Source organism: Callorhinchus milii, unplaced genomic scaffold (genome assembly GCF_018977255.1).
Source record: "Callorhinchus milii isolate IMCB2004 unplaced genomic scaffold, IMCB_Cmil_1.0 Scaffold14, whole genome shotgun sequence".
In the NCBI taxonomy this organism is placed as follows: Eukaryota; Metazoa; Chordata; class Chondrichthyes; order Chimaeriformes; family Callorhinchidae; genus Callorhinchus; species Callorhinchus milii.
In genome coordinates, this window is record NW_024704755.1 from 12,799,713 (window position 1) to 12,824,805 (window position 25,093).

At 37.8% G+C, this 25,093-nt stretch overlaps 1 protein-coding gene across 1 annotated transcript in view; it reads right to left on the reverse strand.

Annotated features, from left to right (window-relative positions):
• The window catches only part of plekhg4 (pleckstrin homology domain containing, family G (with RhoGef domain) member 4), a gene marked incomplete at its 5' end in the record, with an annotated part of 65,091 nt that overhangs the window by 28,021 nt on the left and 11,977 nt on the right, over positions 1-25,093 (reverse strand). Inside the window, 6 exons of the mRNA XM_007907568.2 lie at positions 2,836-2,958; positions 4,328-4,466; positions 13,205-13,353; positions 16,601-16,699; positions 17,553-17,669; positions 20,720-20,806. Of these exons, the coding sequence (XP_007905759.2) occupies positions 2,836-2,958; positions 4,328-4,466; positions 13,205-13,353; positions 16,601-16,699; positions 17,553-17,669; positions 20,720-20,806 (714 nt within the window). The remainder of the gene's footprint in view (positions 1-2,835; positions 2,959-4,327; positions 4,467-13,204; positions 13,354-16,600; positions 16,700-17,552; positions 17,670-20,719; positions 20,807-25,093) is intronic.

Below are 25,093 nucleotides of genomic sequence, written 5' to 3' on the forward strand. Positions count from 1 at the left end.
GCTGTAAATTACTGCTCAAGCCGTTTAAAACTGATAGCCAGCACTTTAGTCAAACACATCTCTTGAGACGCAAAACAAGAAATGACAGCAGCAGCAGAGATGCCCACTTTGTGGTCCTGAGAAGGGTGATGGAAGAGGAAGGGAAGAGGCAAAGGGGAAGAGAAATAAGAAACAATATTGTACCAATTATATGTCTGTGCAGTACCAAACATAAATTTAATAGGTCTGCTGTTAAATCCATTCCCTGGATTATTTTTAAGTGTCTTTTAACTAAAAATTGTTTGAGTTAGTATAAACATTGAATCCCATTTGCCTTACAAATAAATTTACATCTGAGGTGGCTAAATATCCAGCACAGCTCAAATATCTGGTTTATGATGGGGCCAGCAGCTAGACAGAGCTCTGCCTACATTATCCTGACAGTGAGTTTATTATGTGCTGATAACTAAAACTGGAGTTCCTTTTACAAACAATTTTTACACACTATACAGGAATTGTATCAATGTGGTATATTATACAACTGCTTCAAGAAGAGGTCCTGCAGCAATTCCTGTGAGTCTTAGTGCTTTGGAATGTCCTTGCATAGCAACCAGAATAACAGAAAAACAACCACAAACGTGCAACTATTTTTAAGTCGTAGTTTGTGACCTTGTTTTTGACGGTCACACTTTTCCGATGGCTGAGGAAGGGAATATGCAAGGCAACAAATGAGAAACCACACTGTTGATTTTCACAACACATTGCACTTATAAAGCGCCCTTCACATTGGGAAGACGTCCCAAGGTGCTGGACAGTCAAGAGTTTGCACCCGAGCTGAGGTTTGGAATCAAAAGGGGTGGAAAGCAAGGGAAGGGAGGATCAAAGGCACCATCAAAGAGGAAGGTCTTGAGACGAGCCTTGAAGAAGGCAAGGGAGGGGGTGAGGTGAAGGGACTCCGGAAAGGAGTTCAAGAAATGGGGGCTGAAAAGCTGAAGGACGATGGTAGGGTGGACAAGGTAGGGGACTTGGAGAAGGCCAGTCCTCACCGAACGGTTCTGTACTAGCTCGTTGAGGTGGAGAGTGCATCCATAAATAGTGATGCTGTCAGCATCTGAGGTGAGGAGGCTAAGCAGGAGAGCCTCTGTCTTGTCAACATTCAACTGGAGAAAGTTGGCTCTTATCCAGGACTCAATGTCTGATAAGACAATCCGTCAGGACGGCAGTGGTCCTGGAGTCGAGGGTGGAGGCAGAAAAATAGAGTTGGGTGTCATCCATGTACATGTGGAAATTAACCCCATGCCTGCGGATGATATCACCAAGCTGGAGCATGTCAATATTAAAGAGGAGAGGACCAAGGATAGAGCCCCGAGGAGCCACGACAGTGAGAGGGCTGGAGAAGAAGCCGCTAGGGGATAGAGATGGGGTCAAGAAAGCAGGTGGTGGGTTTAATTTGGGAATTGATGGAGGTGAGAGTAAGAGGGGGAGACAGGGTCAAAAGCATGGGAAGCTGAGCGGAGGAGCTGGTATGTGGTCAAGAAGAGGAACCTGAGATTATCTTTGGCTTCCAGGACAATCTTGATGTAGAAAGATAATTTAGCTGAAGCGTGGGTGGAGTGGTAGGCTTTGATATGGTCCAGCCAAATTTGGCATTGGACCTTTAGATTGGATTTGTGCCAGGTGCATTCAGCGGAGCGGAGATAGCTCCCTCAAGGAGCAATTATTCCAATTATTTTTTGGTGGTTATATTCTCAATCCCATTTAAAAATCTGTAAACCTAAAATGCTGTTGTATATAAATATAAGTATATTTAAACATTACAATGTAAGACCACAATGTTACAACATGGAGCACAAAATTCCATAAAGCTGATGAGAATCTCAGGTAATCAATTATTTAGAAATGGCTAGTTCCTGAAAATGGAATATGACAAAATACAGGTGTCAATGACCTAAGAATTCTTTTTTTAAAAAAAATCCTATTCAAAGCAAATCCGTCCATCGAATGAAAGATTAAACTGAGGTCCCATCTGCCTGTTCAGGTAGACGTTTAAGGATTCCATGGCGCTATTGGAAAGAAGAAGGGAGTTTGTCCCAGTGCCCGCAGTTCCCCAAATAACATTGGTCACTCACTCTATGGCTGTTTGTGGGACACTGCTGTGTGCAACTGGTTGCCAAGTTTCACCCATACAATAGTCAATCCACTTTACAGTATATCTTGTGAAGTGCGTTTAGACATCTCAATGATGTGATAAGGCGCTTCATCAAATGCAACGATGATTATTATGATTAATAATAAAGCAACATTCAGGACATTTAAATCAATTGATGATTACATATAAATTTATAATCAAATATTTATTTGGTTTAATAACAAATGCAAGCTTCTTAGAAATTGTAAGAAACTTTAAAACTGTACTATTTTTTAATTAAATTAAATTGTACAATCTGGGAAACATTTGAGAATCTGAAATACTAAAACACTTAACATATGGCATTTCTAAATCATTGCCGTGGTAGCAATTACAACAAAGCTTTTAAGAACCAAAGCTTTGAAATTCATATGTTCACATGTCAAACTGGAAGCTTTGTCACTGACCTCTGTTCCAAAGGTCCACTGCTTCCCTACCCTTTAGGCTCCAAATATATCCACCCATAAGAATCTGTCTGCTCATTGTCAAAAGCCCAAGAAAACAGGTTTTACAGTCCTCAATGAAAGCTTAACCTACATTAAACTGCATGAATTCACAGACATAAGAATAAAATGACCCAATAATGAAATCAGACACAACTTTAAAATAGGCCTATTTTTAAATGATAATCTAATAGAAACTGGCCAACAAATATAATTTATACGTACACACGCCTCATTGTAAAAGCCCTTGAATTCTTCCTGTGTGTTTTGCAAGGAATCCAGGGAATCCTCCAATTCTCTTCCTCTTTCAAGTTGCTTCTCTCCAACCTGCTCAATCCATCTGCTCACCTGAAAGGAGGATATTAAACAAAATTGCAGCACCAGCTGTATATGTAACACACCTGTATGCATGCAAATAAACAAATTTTTCAACTCACTAGTTGCACTCTAGGTGATCATTTGTATAATGCAAATATAGGTAACAAAAACATATACAAATCTCATCCTATGGTTCTAAATGCTCAATTACACAAATTCGCTGTAGTATTTTGTACACAATAGCAACGTACTCGTGCTATGTTTAGCAAATGGAAATAGGGAGAAGCTTAGCAGAAAAGGTCTTAACTGATATTGAGCCCTTTATCCCCCAAAGTAGTCATAACCCAATAATTGAAGCTTATTTTTGATCACTGTGGAGAATGGGTAATGTGGTACAGATAATAAGGTCACATTTTTTTTCTCTTTAAGTATAAAACAAGTACATATTTCAGCAAGCCGAATACTTAAAAAAATACACTTTCTGACAAAAGAATTAGTACTGTGACCATTGTTGATGGTAAGTTGGGACTGGAATTTTCTATAAATTTACTTAGCCCCTGATATTTTTGCCCTTCAAGGTTAAATGTATCATTTTGGCCAAGTGATCTTTGTGACTTCACCTGAAGGGCCAAATCCAACTCACAATTATAACATTAAATACTGCTACATTTCTTTCATGATTCTTTTTTAGTTCCGGCTTCTCTATCCATTATGGCATTGCTTGCGGGGTTGCAGACATGTCTACACCTTCAAGTCACATCAATGATGCCAGATAATGTATTGTTTACCTGACTCTCCACATTATGATGACTAATCATAACCCAGTCTGGATCTGTGTGGGGCAGCTCTTGCAGTTAGATTATGGGTTTCATTAATCCAAATGCTGTATGAAAACACCTGTAACTGTCTATTAAACTAGTGCTACATTAATAATCCACTGTTTATATTGAAGGAGCATCCAACTATTCCAGTTTAAAAGAAATGATGAAATAATAATAATCCTTGTATTTGATATAGCGCCTTATCACGTCTTCTAGTCGGCTTACAGTGAATTGTATATTTGTGGGCAAAACGCAGCAGCCAATTGTGCATAGCAGTGTCCCACAAATAGTCGTGGATTGAAGTGACCCATTTATTATTGTTTTTTTTGTTGAGGGATTATTATTAGGCATGTGGAGTAAGGAAACTTGCCCAGGTTTTGTCCTGCCAGGAATCGAACCCAGGTCTCTTGCTTGCGAGGTGAGTGCTCTAACCACTGAGCTACAACGCTCCACAAATTAGCACCCTATTAGTGTTTTGGGGAAGAGCAGAATGGTACTGTATTAGTATTTGTGTGTGCTTATCGCATTGTTGTAGATCACTTGATGCTGAGTTCAGGCTATTTCCAATTTTTTTTTACCTCCTCAAACTCTCCTTCAAATGTTTTGAACTGTTTCAGAAACTCAAGTTCCTGAATACACTTATTCGAAAGCATCACCAGACGGTGAATTCCCTCATCCACTTGGTCATACAAGGCTGTCACAGTCTTCATTGAATCTCTGCAAGAAAACAAGAAAAAACATCCATCTTAAAATCTATACAATTGTTTCATTAAGATAAATAAAAGCTTACATTTAAACAAAAGAATAATAGTTTTCATCATTATCAATAAACATGTTTTGGTGTTTCAGGAAGTTCACTGCTGAACCCACTCCCTCCCGTTGTATTTTTATTGCAGTATAATCCAATTTGTTTTCAATTGAAAGGATCATTCAATCCTGGATTTATATTAGAGTAATTTATCATCACTTCTAGCATCAAAGCAATTTGGAATGAGTAGCAAGATTCATATCTTATGCTAAAATCACATGGCTGGGGGTAACTCAGAAAGCTCTGTGCACAAACACATAACCATAAGTGCAGAGATCAGCTAAGCAGTGTCGAACATCTATTATTATTTTTAAAATTTTTAATAATATTAAGCGTGAATTTTTAAATTTAGTTTTAAGACTAACAGGTCTCTTAAATCCAGCGGCAGTAGAAACACGATACATACAGCAGTCAATGCCTGCACTATTATGCAATACTAGTGCCCAAGTTAATATACTTAATTTAATCAAAATCATAGTTAAAAAAAACTAAACTTAAAAAGTAATTTACGAATTGGCTTTCATGTCTGTGATCCTGGCAGATAGAATAATAAATACAAAAAACAGGACAATGAATGAAAACAAATTAGTAACTACTGAAAGTTCTAAAAAGTAAAAAGCCATGCTGAAGATACACTGCTAGAGGGCAGCAGAGATAAATAATACTTTCAATGTACCTAGTTTTACTGAATGATGTGTTAAAATTATACATGGCCTTTAGCAACTCTAGTTAATTTCACCGCTCAGAAACTTCATAATCAAATAAAGTAAAATGAATTGTGAAATCCTTCAATTGACCTGAAGCAGTTTTCGTGCAAAATTAAAAACCAGGCTCTGGACCCCCATCACTCCAATCCTTGCCAGGCTCCACAATCCACTGTTGCAGATCAAATTATTTCAAGATCTTCACTCTAACTTTAAAATCTCTTTACACCCTGGAACTTCCTTACCTCTCCAATCTGATCACACCACACTTCGCTCAGCTGGCTCAAGCCCTCTGCACATCCCTTGTTCCCTCCGCTACACAATTGGCGGCCGTGTTTCCAGCCACTATGCCCCGAGTGTCTTGAACTCCTTGTCTCAATCCCTGTCTTGTCCCCTCTTTCCCCATCTTCAAATCACAGGTGAAGACCTTCCTTTTCAACCATGCCTTCAGTCACCTCCCCTCCCTGCTCAACGGCAAGCTACACCTCTATTAGGCATGCCAAGACGTGAAGGGCGCTATATAAATGCAAGTAGCTGTTGTTGCTGTTGAATTCTAAGCATAACAATCTGTTGTTACATCTTAAATCTTTGATTCTGCTATACTTCTTAAAGTACCAACAAAATATTGTATTTGTAGAGAACATCATGATAAAGCTGCCTTGCTTATACAGTAAAACTCACGTGAGTCATATCAGTCCGGACCACATTTAATATGACCCACAGTCTAAGTTATAGCCAAACTTGTATTAGTCATGTAAAATCTGATTTAATCGATAATCTACATTGTGCAAGCGTGATTCAATGCAGCCGGTAAATGTGTATGCGGTATTGCAACCTCCAGATTGCGAGAATGCCGTTGACTTTTCATGGACATGGACCACGTGAGTTATGCACAAGAAACGCTGGTAATGTCAGTGTACCTACACAGCGTACAAAAGTATACAAAGAAAGCACCACTGACATCCCTTCACAAAGGCGATGTCGGTGGTATTTCTCATGCATGTGCATCACCGACTTGACCACCTGGACATCGACCATTTTTTTGTAACCTCACCAACACCACAGGAAATGAAACAATAATAATAATCCCTGCATTTGATATAGCGCCTTATCACGTCTTCAAGATGTCTCAAAGCACTTCACAGGATATACTGTAAAGTGAATTGACTGTATATTTTGTGGGCGAATCAAGACGACCAATTACGCACACCAGTGTTCCACAAACAGTCATGGATTGAGCGACCAAAATACTACTTTTTTTTGGAAGGATTATTACCCTTGGGAAGGGATACGCCAATCAACTAACATGAGATGGACCCAACATGAGGCTGCCTTTTATTAGGTGCGTTTCAGTTTGGCTGAGTTGGTTGCATGCTCGGTTCTGAGCCTGAAGCTTTTTCCCACAATGCTTCGTTTTTTAAAAAAATTAAATACTATTTAGGATGAGTAGTAAGTTAATTATGTGACTTTAAAGTCTAAAGCTTTAAATAGCTCTTTAAACCAAAAAGTACATGGAAAGGATAATATACTTAAAATTTGGGGATCTATATTTCCAGATAGAGACTCATGAATAAAAGTGATGAAATGATACAAACACAACACAATATGTTTGGGGCCTCATGCTCAATTAAGTAGATATCATTGAACGGAAACATTTTTCTCTAATATTTTCATGCAACTTCAAATTATCTTCAAAAATACTACTATATTCTGTTTGTTGCTGCATTCCATAGGAAAACAAACCTGAAATTATTTCCGATAACGTTTTTTAAAAAAAATCTAAAATATCATTATTTGAGCCATATAATCCTGAATTATTTTAACTTTATTAATTGACAACCATATATTCTGCCAGTTTGCTCCTTGACACAGTTAAAAACAGTCCACCTACACAATGAACTGACTGTCCTTTCCTTCATGCTCAGCTTTGCACAGCTTAGTGCCTCATGAACTGCACAGTCTCCAGTGTATGAGTCACATGCAAAACTTTCAATTCAACTGGGATTCAAGTGCTCGATTGTGGCAACCTGCCTGGAAAGCCTCACGAAGGTTAACAACAAAGACAGAACCCTGGATACACCAACAACCATAACCTAAGAAAGAGGAAACATAATAAATTCAAAAGAACACTCCATCACACTGCAGTGAAATCTAGTAATGTGGTTTTATAATTGTACACCTCGCTTTTTAATATCTTTTTTGAACATATCTTTCAATTGACTGGCAGTTTACCCTTTACAATCTGACCTAAACAGCTGCTGGTATCATTTCCTTCTCCACAGATACTACTCCAGACATCTGGGCCATGGTCATATTTCTGCTGTGAAACCACTTCTCAGACCATATAGATTAAAGAAAGTCCAACAGCTGCCATCACAGCCATGTCGCAGCTCACAATGGCTTCTCAGTTTGCCTTGATGTTTGCCTTGGAAGATCATTTACAGGAAATGTTTGTGAGCATGTCTCGTGAAAAATCAAATCAGTCAAATGGCATTGGAAACCAATCACCACTTTGGAAAAAACAAAAAATAACCCTGCACTTCACATAATTATAGAAAATTATAGCTCATAACTAAGCCAGGCAAATCTAAACTCATCCACTTTGCTGTCTAAACTCAGATCATTAAGGTAACATGTTGGCCAACAGAAGACAGTGCCTTCTTCAAATACTTCAAAAAGAGAAATAAGTTTCTCCCGATGTCGTGGCCAACAATCCCTCAGATGAAATAGATTTTTCACTTTATGGCTTTTGGGATATTACTATGTGCAAATTGGCTGCCGTGTTTGTCCAGAAAATACAGTCATTACATTCTAGAGCAAATTCTGTGAAACACTTTGAGACATATCAACAACAACTTGGATTTATATAGCGCCCTCCAGGCCGGACGACATCTCAGAGCGCTTCACAGTGACGGGTCCCGGGGCCGAGCCAGGGGGAGGGGGAGAAAGGTGATCAAAGGTGAAATCAAAAAGAAAGGTCTTCAGCAGAGACCTGAAAGTAGGAAGAGAAGGGGGGAGGCGAAGGGAGGAAGGGAGTTCCAGAGCCTCAGGGCGTAGTGGCTGAAGGTATGGCCGCCAATTGTGGAGTGGAGGATTCGGTGGACAAGGAGGAGGCCAGACCCGGTGGAGAGAAGGCAACGGGTGCTGTTGTGAGGAGGGAGGAGGTCAGAGAGGTAGGGGGGGTGTAGAGGAATGGAGGGATTTAAAGACAAGGGTAAGGATCTTGAAGTCGAAGATATGGTAAGATTTTATGTCAAATGCAAGGATTGTTATTTTAAATAAAACTAATATTTTACAACAAAACTGCAATGAAGCGAAATCATAAGTGTAAAATCCTGGCTTGTTCTGGAAATTAGCTGTGTAGGATTACTGCCATAAAATAATTTAGCAGTCGTGTTACTTAATAGAAATATCACTATTTGGTAATCAAAACAATCATACATTTACTAAAAAATACATTATTCATTGGCAGATGAAATTGCAAAAAAGTATTCAAAGTCAGCCAATGGCTGCTTTGTCATCTGACTTGAATCCAATTAGTACTAAAAACACGTCTTGTTTATTTTTTCCCTTCCTTTTTACAGCTCTCCAGGAACCTGTTTGGAATCCCATCACATGCCTGTGATTAGTTTCACCTCGAGTTGTCTTGTATAGCAGTTGGTATGAGACTAAACTAGCCTCATTGCACACAGTGATAGGCAAATTGCAGCATCAACCAGTTACGGTGTGAAATGAGTGTCAGTGGAGAGGTAAGCAAAATGACATGGACCTAACCTGACATCAACAACTTACACTTAGATGCTCTTTGGAGTGCTAGATTTCAGTGTACACAAAATGGAAAAATGTGCAATTCTCAGAGGTCACACATTTTAACATACGCATAAAGAAGTGGATTTGCAGTCTTTAAATATCAACATTTTTGATAGAAGTTAAGGTCGACTCCTTGGGCTCTTACAAAAGTTTTTCATATCAAGTGCGACTCTTTGTCTTTCAAGTCTATCTGCAAGCATTTTCTAGCTAGCTGCTTTAGGTTAAATTAATTTATCACATGAATCGACTCTTATGAGTAATCTATTATTTTATGAACAATTTACTGTCTTTGTAGCCTAAGTGCTCAGATTCTTCCAAATATTAACTAATGGCGCCTGTGTGCGACAGGTTACTACAGATTTTAATGTGGCTTCCTGTTTGGAATAAAAAGTGGCACTAAATCATCAAACGAGAGAGCACTGAAAAACAATGGAGTTATTGAGGTTTTAGTGACAGATTTGTAATCTGATCAGCTGCCATTGTATAATGGTTAAAAGCACAAACGTCCAGAATTAGGGATTAATGTAGAACCATCATGGTGATAGAATTTAAAACTGATAGAATTTTTCTAAAGTTCAAAAAGAAAGATTAAATGACACAAATGAATTGACTGAATATAACCATTTACAATCTGTTAAAATAGGGGCTCAGATAAACATATGATTAAAAAATATATTTTTTCATAATCATCATATATAGCTCCTACAATCAAAGAAGCACAACATTTTTGAAGTTAATACATACACTGGTAACAGAATCCCTTTGAGCTTTTAGTGACGAATGAGGAATTCACTGTCCTGGAATGTAGTATTTCACTGAACTAAGATGGTTGTAATTTATTAGTCCGAAATATTATAACGGTGGCTCCAGTCTATTCACAAAAATGGAAGCAAATGGATTAAAATCCACAATGGACAAGCTGAAATTTAAATCCCCATTTTCAATATCCTTTAAATGTAACTGGCCACATATTTAGTGAAGTGACTGCTGTAGTAAGAGTAATACTTTAGAGTTGATGTGCTTTTAATAAGCTTTTGATGTCAAACCAACACATACTCTGCAATTTAACTGCCAACTTTAGGAACGTATTTGGGTTCAAATAGGTAGTCAGTTAAAACTCTCTTCTCTTTTCAAATAATGCCAAGGGATCTTTAACATCCACCTGAATAGAAAAGCGGGACCTCAGTTTAATGTCTCATCCGAAGGATGGCACCTCCAACAATGCAGCACAAGCCAAGTACTGAATTGGAGTGTCAGCCCAGACTGTGATCTTAAACAACAACAAGATTATATTTGTATAGTGCCTTTGAATCAGGAGGATGTCCCAAGGCACTGGGCAGAGTACAACATTTCAGACCCGAGCTGGGGTTCGGGAGGTAAGGGAGGGGAGGGGAAGGGGGGTTTGAACCCTGAACCTTTTAACTAAAAAATCAAGAATGTTACCAACTGAGTCAAGCCTCTACACTATTATAAAGTAACCAGCATCAATTAGCCAACTGGCACCTGTTTATGCACTTAGCTTAAATTTTCTTAGACAAGATCTTGACATGACACTAGCATAAAAACCCATGTTGTTGGCACCTATCATTTTACTTCGGATACTGGTTCAACATCACATCTGTAGGATAACTCTACAATTAAAAAGCACATTTGCGGTAAATGATTGAATTCCTATTCAGAAACTGAGGGATTCAATTTCAGCCTAATTTGTAGGTGAGTTCAATAGCTGTTGGCAAGGCTGGTAGATGGAGTGTGTCACCCTCCAGAGAAGAACAAATCACAAGGAGAGGGAATGAGTCATCTCAGGAGAAGGACAATTCATTGGGAGACCTGTCCTGCTTTGCCATACAAACCCTAGTAACAAACTGAAGCAGTGCTGAGGAAGACTGCAGAAATCAGTGACCCAGACCACCCCATTCTACCAGTTGAATGAACATAAAAGGCAACAAAACAAGATAGAGCATTTTCTAGTTACTGATTTAACTAACTGGGATGTGATAGTAATTGCAATGTACAAAGGGTTCTGTGTGACTAAGTAATGAAACATGACCCACTAATTCTGAACCCATTACCTCACCACCAACATAGTACAATGATTCCATTTAATCAGTGAATAAAGTGTAAGTTTACACTGAACCACCATTATCGCTGTCTGCCCATGAGGAAACTAAGCAAAAACTAAGAAAACAAGAATCAATCAAAAAAAAATCAAGCCAACTAAAAACTAGGTCTAAAAACATATTGACTAGGCAGGGAAAGGGGATAAAAAACACATCCAAGGTTAACTGGAGTTCGGAGACATTTTTATTTGTTTTTATATTAAAACAAATGGAATCCTGAATATAAAGTCCTAAAACAGAAACATTAAAAAAGGAGCCATTCAGTAAACTATTTTTAATCAGTTCCTTAGACTGAAGGTGAGGCAAGAAAAACCACGAAGCAGGCAAAAACACACTGGTCTCTGCAAAATCATTTCCAGGTCTTACAAATGATCATGCCTACCACGATGCTTCACTTTCACTGGTTTGTTTCAAGCTTCCAGATAATGGCAAACGATGTCGTGCAAAACCGACCAGCAATTTAATTCTTTGCGACTTCCGACGAATATTTTGAACTGCCTCAAATAAAAACAAGACACTGAAAACAACTACAGTCAAAGCTGTTTTCAGCAAACATTCGGGACTGGGCCAAAGTGCCCTTTATGTAAGGGTGGCCTCTGAGTAAAGGTTTGTTGTTATGTGTAGAATTTCTAAGTGTACAATGTACCGAATGACCTCCTTCTGTGCTTTAAAATTCTATGATTCTATGAAATAGTTAGCTTTTACTGATGGGCTCTCACTATGCTCTGGCTAACTTTTTACAGCTAAACGTCAATAAGACTGAGGCGCTCCTGATTGGCTCCCATCAGCGCATCTACTCCTCAGGCACTGCCAGCATCACAATCCAAGGATGTACCCTCCACCTCCCCGAGCCATTCTGGGACCTTGACGTCTCGTTTGATCCGCAACTGTCCTTTTTATCTCACATCCGTGCCATGACACGCTCTGTCTTCCCCCACCTCCGCAACATCACTGGCTTTGGCACTGTCTCACACCGCAGGCCGCCGAAACCCTCAATACACGCTTTCATAAAATCCAGACTCGACTACGCAAACTCCCTGCTTGTTAGCCTCCCAAACTCCTCCCTCCATAGGCTGCAGATCATCCAGAACTCTGCAGCCCGTGTCCTCTCCCGTACCAGGCTCCATGATCCTGCCCGACTTGCCCGACTCCACTGGCTTCCCATCACACAGAGGATACAGTTTCCAAAATCACTTTCAAAGTCCTCCATGGCCTTGCTCACCCCTACACTCTGCAACCTCCTCATCTCCAATCACCTTGCCCGCTCTCTCTGCTCAGCGGGCTCCGGCCTGCTTCACGTCCCCTTCCTCGCCTGCCCCACCATTGCCGGGCAGGGCTTCAGCCACTCTGCCCCCACAACAACAACTTGCACTTATATAGTGCCCTATATAAGGGTGGGGGGGAGGAGGGTTGTGGTGGTGGCTGTATGTATGGTCGAAGAGGACGGTTTTCAGGCAGGACTTGAAAAAGGGAAGAGGCGGCAAGGCGGAGGGATTGATGAAGATTGTTCCAGAGTATTGGGGTGTAGTGGCTGAAACGCAACCTCCGATGGTGGAATTCTCTGGAACTCCATCCCGCAGTCCCTCCGCCTCACGCCCTCGCTTGCTTCCTTCAAAACCTGTCTCAAGACCCTCCTCTTCGACCGTGCCTTTCGTCACCCTGCTTCTCCCCCCCCGTCCTCCAACCTTCCTGATTGGGTCTGAAACATTGTCCAGCGCCTTGGGATGTCCTCCCAAAGTGAAAGGCGCTATGCAAATGTAATTTTGTTGTTGTTGTTCCTCAGAAACCTTGGCCTCTGCATGCATCATTAACTCCAATACGTTTACCTGCTGGTTGCTGCTTTGTCTTTCTGCAGACTTGAGAAGCGCTGACCACTGATAACGCAAATTATGGTTGGAATTTTAAGGGCAACGACTACCATGTTATCACAGGGCTCCGCTATACTTTGTTAATTTAAAAACGTGTAACTGGTAAATTGTGAGATTACCTGATAGAATCTGTCAGTACACTCACCTAAAGATTCCTGTTCCAGTGACACAAGATTCTTCTTTTTTCAATCTGGCTAGGATAGCTCCTCCTTCAAGCTGTAGTCTAACCAATCGAACATCTTCCAAAACATTCCTCATTAGGCCTCTATATTTCTCCAACAGAATATCGGCTTCCTAACAACAAAAGTGTAACGCATTTTGTTCAGTTAATAAGTGTACAATACATTCAACATGGTTTAAATTAATGTACAGATTATTGCTCAATATTAATGTCATATCTGCTTTTGAGTATATCCAGAAATTAACATAAATGCAGAGTCACCCAAATTTCCAAAATAAAATATCTACAATTTAATCAGTTAAAACTAGCATAGGCAATTAAGATTAAGTGTGAATTTAGGTACACTTTGAGCATTAAAATTCCAAAAATGTAGAATTCCAAACTGAGTTCATGTGTTTTAATAAGGTATATAGCTTAAGACCGGTTATTAGCTGTTACTATAGGAAGTGACTGTCTGATCAGTCATAACATATTTACTGAAATGGAAGATGTCATAATTACAATAATTAGAACATTACATGTCATGTAATATTATGCATCTTTGACGCTACACCCTTTATCTTTGAGCTAAAATGTTCCCATCTTTGACTGATGTTTGAAAGGTCATTTCATCAAGGCAGCAGGGGACATGCAAACGAATTTCAAAAGATGCCTAAGGCAAATGTTGCAGAAACAATTTATCAGTCCCCTGCTTTCATCTCAGCTGTAATCATATTTGAATAAAAATGTAGACCATATACTCCTTATACCCTTACGTCAATAACTCGTTATCCAACTAATTTCCTTTGCTCTGCAATCAAACGGCATTTATCCACTCTGATAGCATGTGCAAATTATCGTTTTTCCAAGAACTTTGATTCATTTGACAAGACATCTGTGGAACCCATTTATAACAGTTATCACAAATAACCTAAAGGCATGACTTCTAAACTGTAGTTACCATCTACCATTGGCAGGAAATCCAGTGACACTGAAAAGGTCAGAGAAGTAATGAACTATGCTTAGGAAGAGCATGTCCTTTCAGTACGATGGGACAGATTTTCAATGTCAAACTGCAATGACATTTTTCTCTGACAAGACAATGAAAATAGCAACAGACAGTAAAGTCACAAAGGAGATTGTCTTTGTGATGAATATGTTTTACAAACGTATCAAATTCAAACATGCGTCCTATTATTACTGAACAACATTAATAATAATCTTTGCATTTGATATAGCATCTTATCACAACGCTGAGATGTCTCAAAGTGCTTCACAAGGTATGCAGTAAAGTGATTTTTGGACTGTGTGTTTTGTAGGCAAAATGTGGCAGACAATTTTGCTCAATGTCCCACAAACAGCAGTGAAGTGAATTTGGGGGATTTGCAAGTCAGGACACTGGGGGAAACTCTCTTCTTGAATAGTGCTAAGGGATCTTAGCAGGCTGATGAGACCTAGGTTTAATGCCTCATCCAAAGGACGGTAATTCTGACAACCTCCAGCACTGCATACTTGCTAGTACAGTGCTTTTCTGGGGTTGGCAGCTCCAGAACAGTAATGGTAAGTTTTGTTGAGTATATCATCAGTGAGAAATGGAGAGAACAGTTTAAGAATAGCAGTTGTTTAATCACAAAGAGAGTCAAATAGAGAACTCTAGTCTGAAAAATGAAGAACAATTGAACAAAGTCACAGATATCTAAAATGACTGGCCTAGAAATTAGCAATTCCAGCTGCAGTTATACTGGAACCATGTATAAGATCCTCCAATTGACCCCTATTAAAATACATTCATGATATGAAGAGTAATTTAAGGATAGAAATTAGGGCTGTTATCCTTTCTTATCCACTCCATCATTTTCACTTCTGTTCTTTCTTTATCTTCAAGAGTCTCAATTTTACTTCTCTCAACCTCCCTTTACTATGATTATATTTTTGATCGTCTTTCTCACATTGAAAGAAACTCACTATTAAAGTCAGACACTAGACCGACCTATTTTACCTGATCAAAGAGGTGTCCTCAATAGTGACTTTGAGATTTTGGTCACCATCAGTTTTAACTGAGAAAAGACAGACTTATGTAAAGTGACCTTAATATTGAGATGTTCTGATTGCAGCAGGGTTCATGAGGTTTTCTACAGTACTTGCTTACTACAGTAAACCTCACAGTTTTGTTGTTTTGTTTTGTTGTTGTGTGTGTCGTGCCACTCAATTCCTTTTGTTTCTGCAATTAACTGTTTTGATCATCAACAGAAGTTATACTTCTGTTCCTTAGTACTCTCTGTATTACTTCCTATTTCTATAGCTTCATTCCGGAGACAGTGGCGTTTATCCATGCTGCTCAGTGAGAAAGCAATCAATCTACAATGACTTGATGGCTATAAGCTTAGCCCTCTTCAATGTCAGGGAGAATCTGCAGACACTATTCTGGGTGGCCTATTCTGTCAAGCAAATGGGCCAAGTTATTTTTCACACCCTGAAATTTGGTCAACTCAGGTTCCATTCTATTTGCTCGAACGGTATGATTGTAACCAAGTGCTGCATGAAGTAATGCAGACCACAGTTTAAAGTTATCACATGGCAATTTGGCTGTGCTAAAAACAACAGCAACTGCCACTGCTTTGAGTGAATGATGCCATAAACCAAAGGAGTCATTTTGTCTCTGAAACGGTATGAGTTGTTCTATGTCCTTGAAAATGAAAGGCAATACCAAATGCAGGATTATTGCTAATTTAACAACAAATTACACTTGTATAGCACCCTTCACGTCTGAAAGATATCCCAGGGCGATGGACAGTCAAGGGTTTTTGGACCTGAGCTGGGAGATGGGGTCAGGAGGGGTGGAGGGCAGGGAGGGTGGGGGATGGTCGAAGGCATGGTCGAAGATGAAGATCTTTAGACAGGATTTGATGGAGGCAAGAGAGGGGTTGAGGCGAAGGGATTGCGGAATAGAATTCCAGAGTGTGGGGGCAGAGATAACATTACATCTGAACATTTTCCTGCAAATTAAATATAAAATGCTAATAACAAAAGTAGTGATGTGTAAAATACTTGTTCTCAAAAATGATGCTTCAGAACAGTATTAGAGGATATAGGGATAAAAGCAGTGAACTTAACGAATAGTCTATGGACTACAGCCTGGAAGGGGAGGAGGGAGAATGTTGTCTGGGGAAAGAAGAAGCACATTACTTGTAGAAATATAAGCAATTTGATTACAGATAAAAAAACAGTTTATGATTTAAAGGCTGCAACTATCTATGTAGTGGAAGCTATTTTACGCAAACAACATATTATTGTAAATGTTAAACAGGTTTCAAAATCCCTTTGAATCATGAATGTAGTGTCCAATTTAATATGCTTCCTGGATCTATTTGCGAAGATTACCTCAGCTGTGTTAGGCAATTGACTGGATTCCAAGTTCTCTATGGTGCTCTGGAGGAAACCTTTTGCTGCTATACAACCCTGCATAAGCTGCTCCAGTTTCTGTAGAAAGAATTGAATACAAAAGATACTCATTACCTCAACTTGAATACTGATTGGGAAAAAACAATCATTTTATGTGCAATTCAAAATACTAGACAGCATGCAAAATAATAGCAAAATCACAAGATGGTCAGACAAATTTCCAAAATTTGCTATCTTGCTTCTATCTTTACTATTCTCTAATTCTGGAATTAGTATAACTGCTCAGTGGAAGTTTGGCTTGGAAATAGAGTACATTCTTTACAAAGAATGCTTTTTGAACAGAGGTAATAAGGGGACAGGGAAAGAAAAGTATTTTCAAATTAAAGCATTCATCCCAAAGTGCCCCACCAAAAGCCTTGACCTATCTACAATAACAAATAACCTCTAAATGGCTTTGTTTTTGGGGATTCCCATTCTGTGTCCTGGCCAGACAAAGAGAAGCAGATCAGAAGGAAATACATTCCACTGATGCAAGGTACAGAAATCCTCCTGAAACTCGTTGGCTGCCAGTATTGAACAATTCTCTCAATGTTCCAATCTCAGACATTTAAACACTAACAAATTGTTCACATTTCTACACAATACTGCTTGAATAGATTCATGTTCTAAACCCCTTTATTGAAAATTATGACTGACAATTCGATTACATCTAGAGGCTGTCATAAATTAAGGTTACACAAACTGCTTAAGTAGCTGAACTAAACAGTGTCATAAACACTTTAGGAACAAATGGCAGTCAAATGGCTTCCTTTAACTTTTGCTTAATTTCATTACATGCCGTTAGCATGTTATGACCTCGTAATTTTTTGGACAGATCCAACTGTCAAGGGTCGAAGGTGCAAAAATAGGATACAATTGAATTGTCACTCACCATACGAAAGCAAACCCAGTCATTGTGACAGTATGAGAAGGTTCCATCAAATTCCGGTGGAAGCTGATTGCTTTCTATGTGTTTGTGCAGAGATTTCAGAGATGAAAGAAGTTCAAACTGTGCAAAGATAATAAAAATCATATTAAAGTCCCACAAAAATCAGGGTATTTTAACATCAGAAAAGTAACAGTGCAAGACTGATAATCCAATGTTTTCAAAATGGTTGAGGGATGTTTCTGATTTAATATCCATAACAGCAGAAGAAAATGTTCAAATCCAAACACAGTTCAAACCCGATTGTAATTGCCATCTCAGGAGCTAACAAAAGATAACAAGCAAGCCAAACAGAACAGAATCTAGAGGTTACTTGAGGGGGAAGACATCTTATACTCTGCTTATATAGTTTCATTAACAGCCTAAAGCCAATTTAATGGAAATTAGCACAACAAACTCACAAGTCTTTTTTTTATTATCTGATACTGAGCTCAGTCTTTCTCCCGCACCAACTGTGCAGGTGCTAAAAGCATTACTACCAGATTTGATGAAGTTTAGGTTCATAAGGTGTTCATTTTATAAATGGTAATAATATACTATGTCATTTTATTTAATCTGCACAGTGGAGCCTTCTAAACTATATTTATCAAATGTGATTGTCAAATGGTATGTGGCCTGTTTCCTTGACTGCTGACCCATTTCTGCATCTTGTTAAACTCTTGTTGTATTCACTGCAATCAAATGTGGTAATAAAAAGGGGTCAGTGTGAGACCTGAAACATTTGGTCTGAAGCTATGGGACATTCATACGATTAATATGTGCAATGTCCTTTAGGCAATCAAACCATGAACAAGAAAGGCAGACTTTAGGAAAGAACTATAGTACCTTTTTGTTTTAATGGCACTAGCACTTTTTTTAAACAAAGATGTATGTGGTTTAAAATATCTGCTTTGCTTCAACAAAAAGTAATTATGTTACAGATTGAAAAGGGAATATATTAACCTGGAGTTCTTTCAAAGGAATAGTTTTTTGATTTTAATTTTTAACAAAATTAGTACATTAAGCACAAAAGTAGTATTACTATATTATGTATTGGGGTTAAGGATCCCGAATAACGTTTTTGTAATAGATCTTCAAAGATGCCACTAAGATTTTTGCACTAAATTTAAAAATAATCCTATGCTTTTACTGTTGGACATTTTTGTTATGTTGACTTATATTGATAGGAACGAAGATGGCTCATAATTGGCAGTATAGTAATATGGTGCAGGAAGCCAGTTTATACTGTTTTCAAAATGATCCAAAAATAGAACACTGTAAAGGTTTTCCATTCCTCAGCTGCAGGAAACTCGGATGCAATATAAACATGATACAAGATATTTTCAAAAAATTAATATGTGGAGGAATGTGGGCCCCAGCTCAACCCTAAGGAGACCCTGTTTACTTCCACCCTTCTCCCCCGGGAGGATAGTCACTTGATGAGTACTGATTCGAGCTCTCACTAGGTGGACAACAGTTACCAGGAACTCCTTGTGAGCATCTTGGTGAGTAGCATTATTCAATATAACATGTAAACTCCTTTTTTTTAATTACTATTATCTTCCTGCCCAGTTTGGACACACATCCGTCTCCATTGAACAGTGGTTCCAGTCGGAAGTGTGAAGCTTCGGCTGCAGCTGTTAACCTCTCTGAACACTCTTCAAGGTAGATACCAAGCCTTAGATATACAAATGTGAGTTCATGAACTCTGAAGTCAGCTGCTCCAGCAGCTGTCATTCCAAGCTTCAGAGTTTCCCATTCAATAGACATCTGCCTTTAGCATTATGGAAGACCTTCACAGGACAGCTTATAATGTGCCAGCCACTCTGACGTTCTTGAGTCCAATTCCAATGCCATGTACTAGGTTTACTCAACACCAACTGCTTAATCCAGGCCTCACGTGAAGGTTCTTGGCAGAGACATAACCATTGTGAAGCCAAAGTGCTGAGCAACAGGTCATTGCAAGATGAATCCCTTCTTCCCTATAGCTGTTTCCTTTTTTTTAAAAATCACAAATCCACCTCACAACTTGGTCCTGGACTTAGCAAATGTGCCGAAGTGAACTCTTCCATTGCCCGGCAGCTTGGAACTATCAACAACTGTTTCGACACACGTCTTTTAACTGATTAAAATAACGTCTTGCTTTAAGTTTCTACACAACAAATCAAAATGATAAACGTTCTTGTGATGTAAGTTGCTTTGAAAATACAAAAACCTGTAAATAAACTTTAAAGCTGACAGGCAACTGGCAGCAGTAGAATTGGTAAGTATGTGTATTCAAGTAAAACCTTTTACAGGGACTTTAAGTAACCCGTTACTCTGATTCCTCATTCAACAAAGAGAGAGGCGAGAGGGAAAATGCAGGTCATTCTACGGCAACATCCAAGCTTTTGTGCCAACTTTTATCAACAGTGAAAAGAAAAAGTCTGCTGTATTGAGCAGAATCACAGCAAAAGCAAAGGTCATTGTGGTATCTGTATTCATAAGTAAAGAATAATAGAGACCTAGGAGTTACTAATCTCATCAAGGGGTGAAGATGATCCCATCCATTGTAAAAGCAGAGCAACTCTCGTTTATATAACACGATTCTCAAGGTTTACAACCTCACATTGTGATGTTTATCAATACGTATATTACACTTTATACGAAGATGGTAAGGAAGGGGAAAATGGTCCTAATGTTAAGGGGTTGGGGACACAGGGGAAATGATTAAAAATTAAAATGAATGGAGCATTGGACCATAGAGCTATTCTATGAAGTAATAAGGGCAATTTCACAACATCACAAGTTCAATCCAGATGGCATTGCCCACATTTACAAACTGGTAGAAAAACAATCTCCATATTCAGAAAAAGAACATCGTCTTTGTTTTCCTGCATTTATAAATTTGCATTTACCTGCAGATTATCTGAAAGTACGTGGTTCCAAGCAGGGGCACCTTGTGTTTCTAACAATGAAATTCACACTTAGTTTTAAGTGCTAGTTGACGACAGATTCCACATTCATACCTTAAGAGTGCCTAAATTACAGTCAAGTTATCACATTTACGAGCAATCTTACTTGCAAATATTAAATCATCTAGGTATCACCAGATGGACTTAACAAACACCATTTTATATAGATCAAGAAAGTACCTGCATGGACGTTGGTTTCTCAAATCGGAGTGTAAGATCCCTTTCAACAAGCAGCAACACTGTATGGATACAGTTAGGAACGGTGTCCTGCAGACGAATGTGAAGAATGATCATTGCACTCAAATCTCTTAGCTGATTACATTCTGAAAACTGAGACGATACCCTGGGTGAAGGTGCCTTATAAATACAAGCTGTTGTCTTAGAAGTCAGTAGTTTACATAGCCAACAGCTGACCAACTTTCTACAATATATTAATAAATTGTGGTTGGAAATGGGCAATTTAATTTATACCACGAGAATGGAACTGGCGAAGATTAAACATGATAAAGCCTGAAGGAATAAGAGAGATTAGAAAAACTATTTTCACTGGATTCAGTGGGTGGTGAGATGGTAATATCAAGGAAGGTTTTGTTTGGTTATGGAAACAACAGTTTGACGGCCTTTTCTCATTCTATGCTTTTTCACATTTAAGCCTTTATTTACATTTGTTGTGAGCTTTATTTTTTCCCTTCCAAGTAAAAATTGTCTGCTTAGAATAGTTAGGCGATGGAATCTTGTATCATTAATGCAAATAAACAGTTCATGCTTTAAAAAAATCTCAATTTAAAGCTTTTTGTTTCAATGCCACAAAAAGAGTCTCAATATAGTTTTTGCTTTTTTTAAAAAAGTAAAATTAAGCTGGATAATTGCTAATTACTTAACATTTACAAATGGTTTACCTATTGAAACTGAATTCTTTCTTAACATCACAGAAATGTAGCTAATGCTTAAATTATATGATGGTTTGAAGATAACCTCTTTATTCGGATCAAATCTGATCTCAGCTTTCAGATAAACATAGCTGTAGGGGAGAAATGTAAATAGACATATAATTGCACTTGCACTGCAGATTTCCCTTCAATCCAAACTAAAATACACACAACCAAGGTCAAGACATCATAAAAGGTGACATTTTGTGATAAAATCTGCAGATATGATAGCCAATGACATGATTCAAGTGCCTTTTGACATAGCTGAAACTGCCAGTCTTCCTAGGCATTTAAGATAAGGTGAGTAAACAACAAACAGGCAATAACACTGATCAGATAAATCTTATGGTGTCTGTGGTTAAATAGTATGAAAAATAAATCCCTTCACAAGGCTAACTGATATGGTGCCAATCAGATAGTATACAAAGTTGAAGTATTCTTCATTACTGATGACATGATGATAAAAGCAAAGTTTAATGACATTTCTGTGTTAAAACTTTGGAGCTTGGTAAAATGTGTATTCAGTACTTTGATCCAATTCTGCACAACAGTATTGTTCTCCAAACTATCTTGTGTGGCTCAGAAAGAGAATACAACCAATAACCCTGGAATAAAAATAGCAGGAACACCACTATGTATCGTGTAATTAAACTGCAGTCTCACTCTTTCAAACAAAGGTTTAAGCATTCAATGTTTCACATTTTTAAGTGAATTAATATACTTCAAAATTATGTTTAAATTTTAAACAACTACTAAATACTTCAAGGGATAATTTCAAATTGATTGTCATGCAAGTGGCGAGAGTGGGATGTCTTTTTGTGATTAGTAGTCTACAGCTTTCAACGACTGGGTAATCAATGCTTTACTAACACGTCATAGATCATAATTTTCACACACAATGTTTTTAAGAACACTTGCCAGGTAACTTGACTACTGAAGTTCAGATCAGAAACGGTTTGTTCAAAGAGAAAGAAATTATTATACCCTTTAACTTATCTTGTTCATATATCTAAGAACAGTTTGGTCAGTGTAATTTCAAACCATATAATCAGTCTTATTTTAATTAAGACAAGATAAAGCTGTTCAGGTCAGAGAGAGCTTACATTCCAAAACGAACACATAGTGACTAATTGGCAGTGCACAGACATAACCAGTATCTACTGACCACAATAAACTTATTCACACAATGGTAATAAATTCACTGATCTGTCAGTCAATCATTTCAATAAGATGAAGCAGCAAATGAAGGCATGATTCATATTCACCGTAGACTCTTTTCCAAAAGTTATGCCTGTTGATCTGACAGATCTAATGTTATTAACTTGCCAAATGTGCCAACTTACTCACAATGTGAAGACAGTCCAACACATCTCAATTTATCAAGTTAATGTCTAATATACCCCTAGGCAGACACTGTGTAAAGCAATTATATATTGGATTAGCAGCTTTGACAGATACTGGAACACAAACAAGAGCAAGCCTGAACACATCTATTTCTGTTGGGCGTGTGATTTTTGCTGTGGAAATTATATTGATGCAGTAGATGTATTTTTCCCTATGCACAAACACTATACCGTTCCTTCAAATATAATAGATGAGGACAGGGAATAGAACAAATAAAATAAATTACACTTCCGTGCATCTCAGAGTCAAAGCTGACAATTATAAGCAAATCTGAACAGATTACATTTTTGCACATTGTATTTCAGAAAATATTAGGTATGGGAGAAACACTATTGAAAAAATCATAAATAAAATCTAAATGATATTATTTAGCAATTTAAATATTTATACTTTGACTTTTTCTATGTTATTAACTGATGAGCACACATGAATGTTATTCACTCATACATGCATGAAAACCCAGCAAACATAGCTACTTATCCTTTCCTATAGGGGCTTAATCTCCAGGATTCAGGTACATTATCAGAGGGATTCTACACTAAATGGCATTACAATGCAGCAGGAAATATAAAACTCCCAAAACATTCGTAGGCTTCTCCCTTAACACATCTTCAAGTTCCAGAAGCATGTGCATAAAAGAAAAAGGAAACTGATAATAATAATATTATTATTATAATAATAACTATTATAACTAATAATAATAATAAATAACAACAACAATAATGATCATTGTCGTCCTTGGGTTTGAGATAGCACCTTATAACATTGTCAAGATGTCTCAAAGGGCTAACAGGAATTTATTGTAAAGTGGTTACGGCTAACCTATTTTGTGGGCGAATCCAACTAACAATTTGCACAGAGCGATGTCCCACAATCAGATGATTAATGACTCAAGAGGAAAATAAAGCCGGTGCTTATTTTCTAAATTTTTTTAATAAACAAGTGTTTTTTCAATAGCAAAGTTCAGTGAGTCACTTTTTGTTGAGTAACATCTTTAGATGGGCATCACCAATTCAAACGGTTGTATCTTTTTGTTTAAAAAAAGGACTTTTGAAGTATTGAAATCCTTTTTAAAATTAATAATTTTAAGATGAGCGATGACTTACTCGGGAAAATCTTTATTTCCCCAAGTTTATATACTATGTATAGAAAATTCCTGCACATAGTGTAAAGAATAGTAAGAAAAAGATGTGGAAATGGTGCCTCAATGTCTCGTGTTTCTGTACATTATATTTTGTGTGAGGAAACGATTAAAATGAAATAATTTATCTTAGGTTCAATTGACAAGCCACTTGAACTTTGCTGTTGAGGTTAATGAAATTATTTGTACTTCTCAATTAGATTGCTTCTTACTATACACTCACTTGCAACTTTATCATTCATGAGTTATTGGGTTTTTGCTCACTCAAGGATTGATTTTTGTAATGCAGTTCCCTATTGAGGAGTACAGTGTGTAAATGCAACAAAGATCCTGGTGATTATTTATATATTGGCACAAAGCAATTATTCCCGAAGAAGGGAACACAACGATTTTTTTAATCCATGTTGATTCATTCTCTTGAACAAGACAGATGGCATGAATAATAGAGGGAGTGAGGAGTGAGGCTGCTGTGTGCAAACAGCAGCTGCAGGTTACTAGCATAAAGCTTATTTATAAAGCTTACTATTTGGAAAGCTGACAATAAAACAACAAGAATTAGATGGAAGTTCAAAAGCCATGTCAGCAAGTTTATGGCAGTTTAAAAAGAAGAGTTTTGAACAAATTCACTGTTATAAAAAACATTATGATGTTTTATAATCTGTAGCTCAATGGTGTTGGTACAACTGAATTTTCCATTCGAAATGTTAAGAAGCAACACTTTCTTCTGGTAAATTATTTGAGTATTCTTTTTAAAGTAGATTAGTGACATATTAAGTTACATGATGGAGCAGTAAGACAGCCAAGTATTCTGGAATTTGACCTGATGATTTGCTTAGGTGGTTGAATAAGTGAGCTTCAGTTCATGATCAGCCCGAATGTATAGAATCTTTGCAGGACATTAGATAAGTTACCTTTTCTCTTTCTATTATTTTTGTGATAGAACATGACATGAGAAACTTTAACAAGGAGAGGGTTTCAAGTCTTTGGTTGTGTAGAACAAAAGAAAATCCATTTTTGGTTGTGTAGAACAAAAGAAAATCCATTTTCTGATATCAACTTTTTCTGACGAGAGAAAATGAA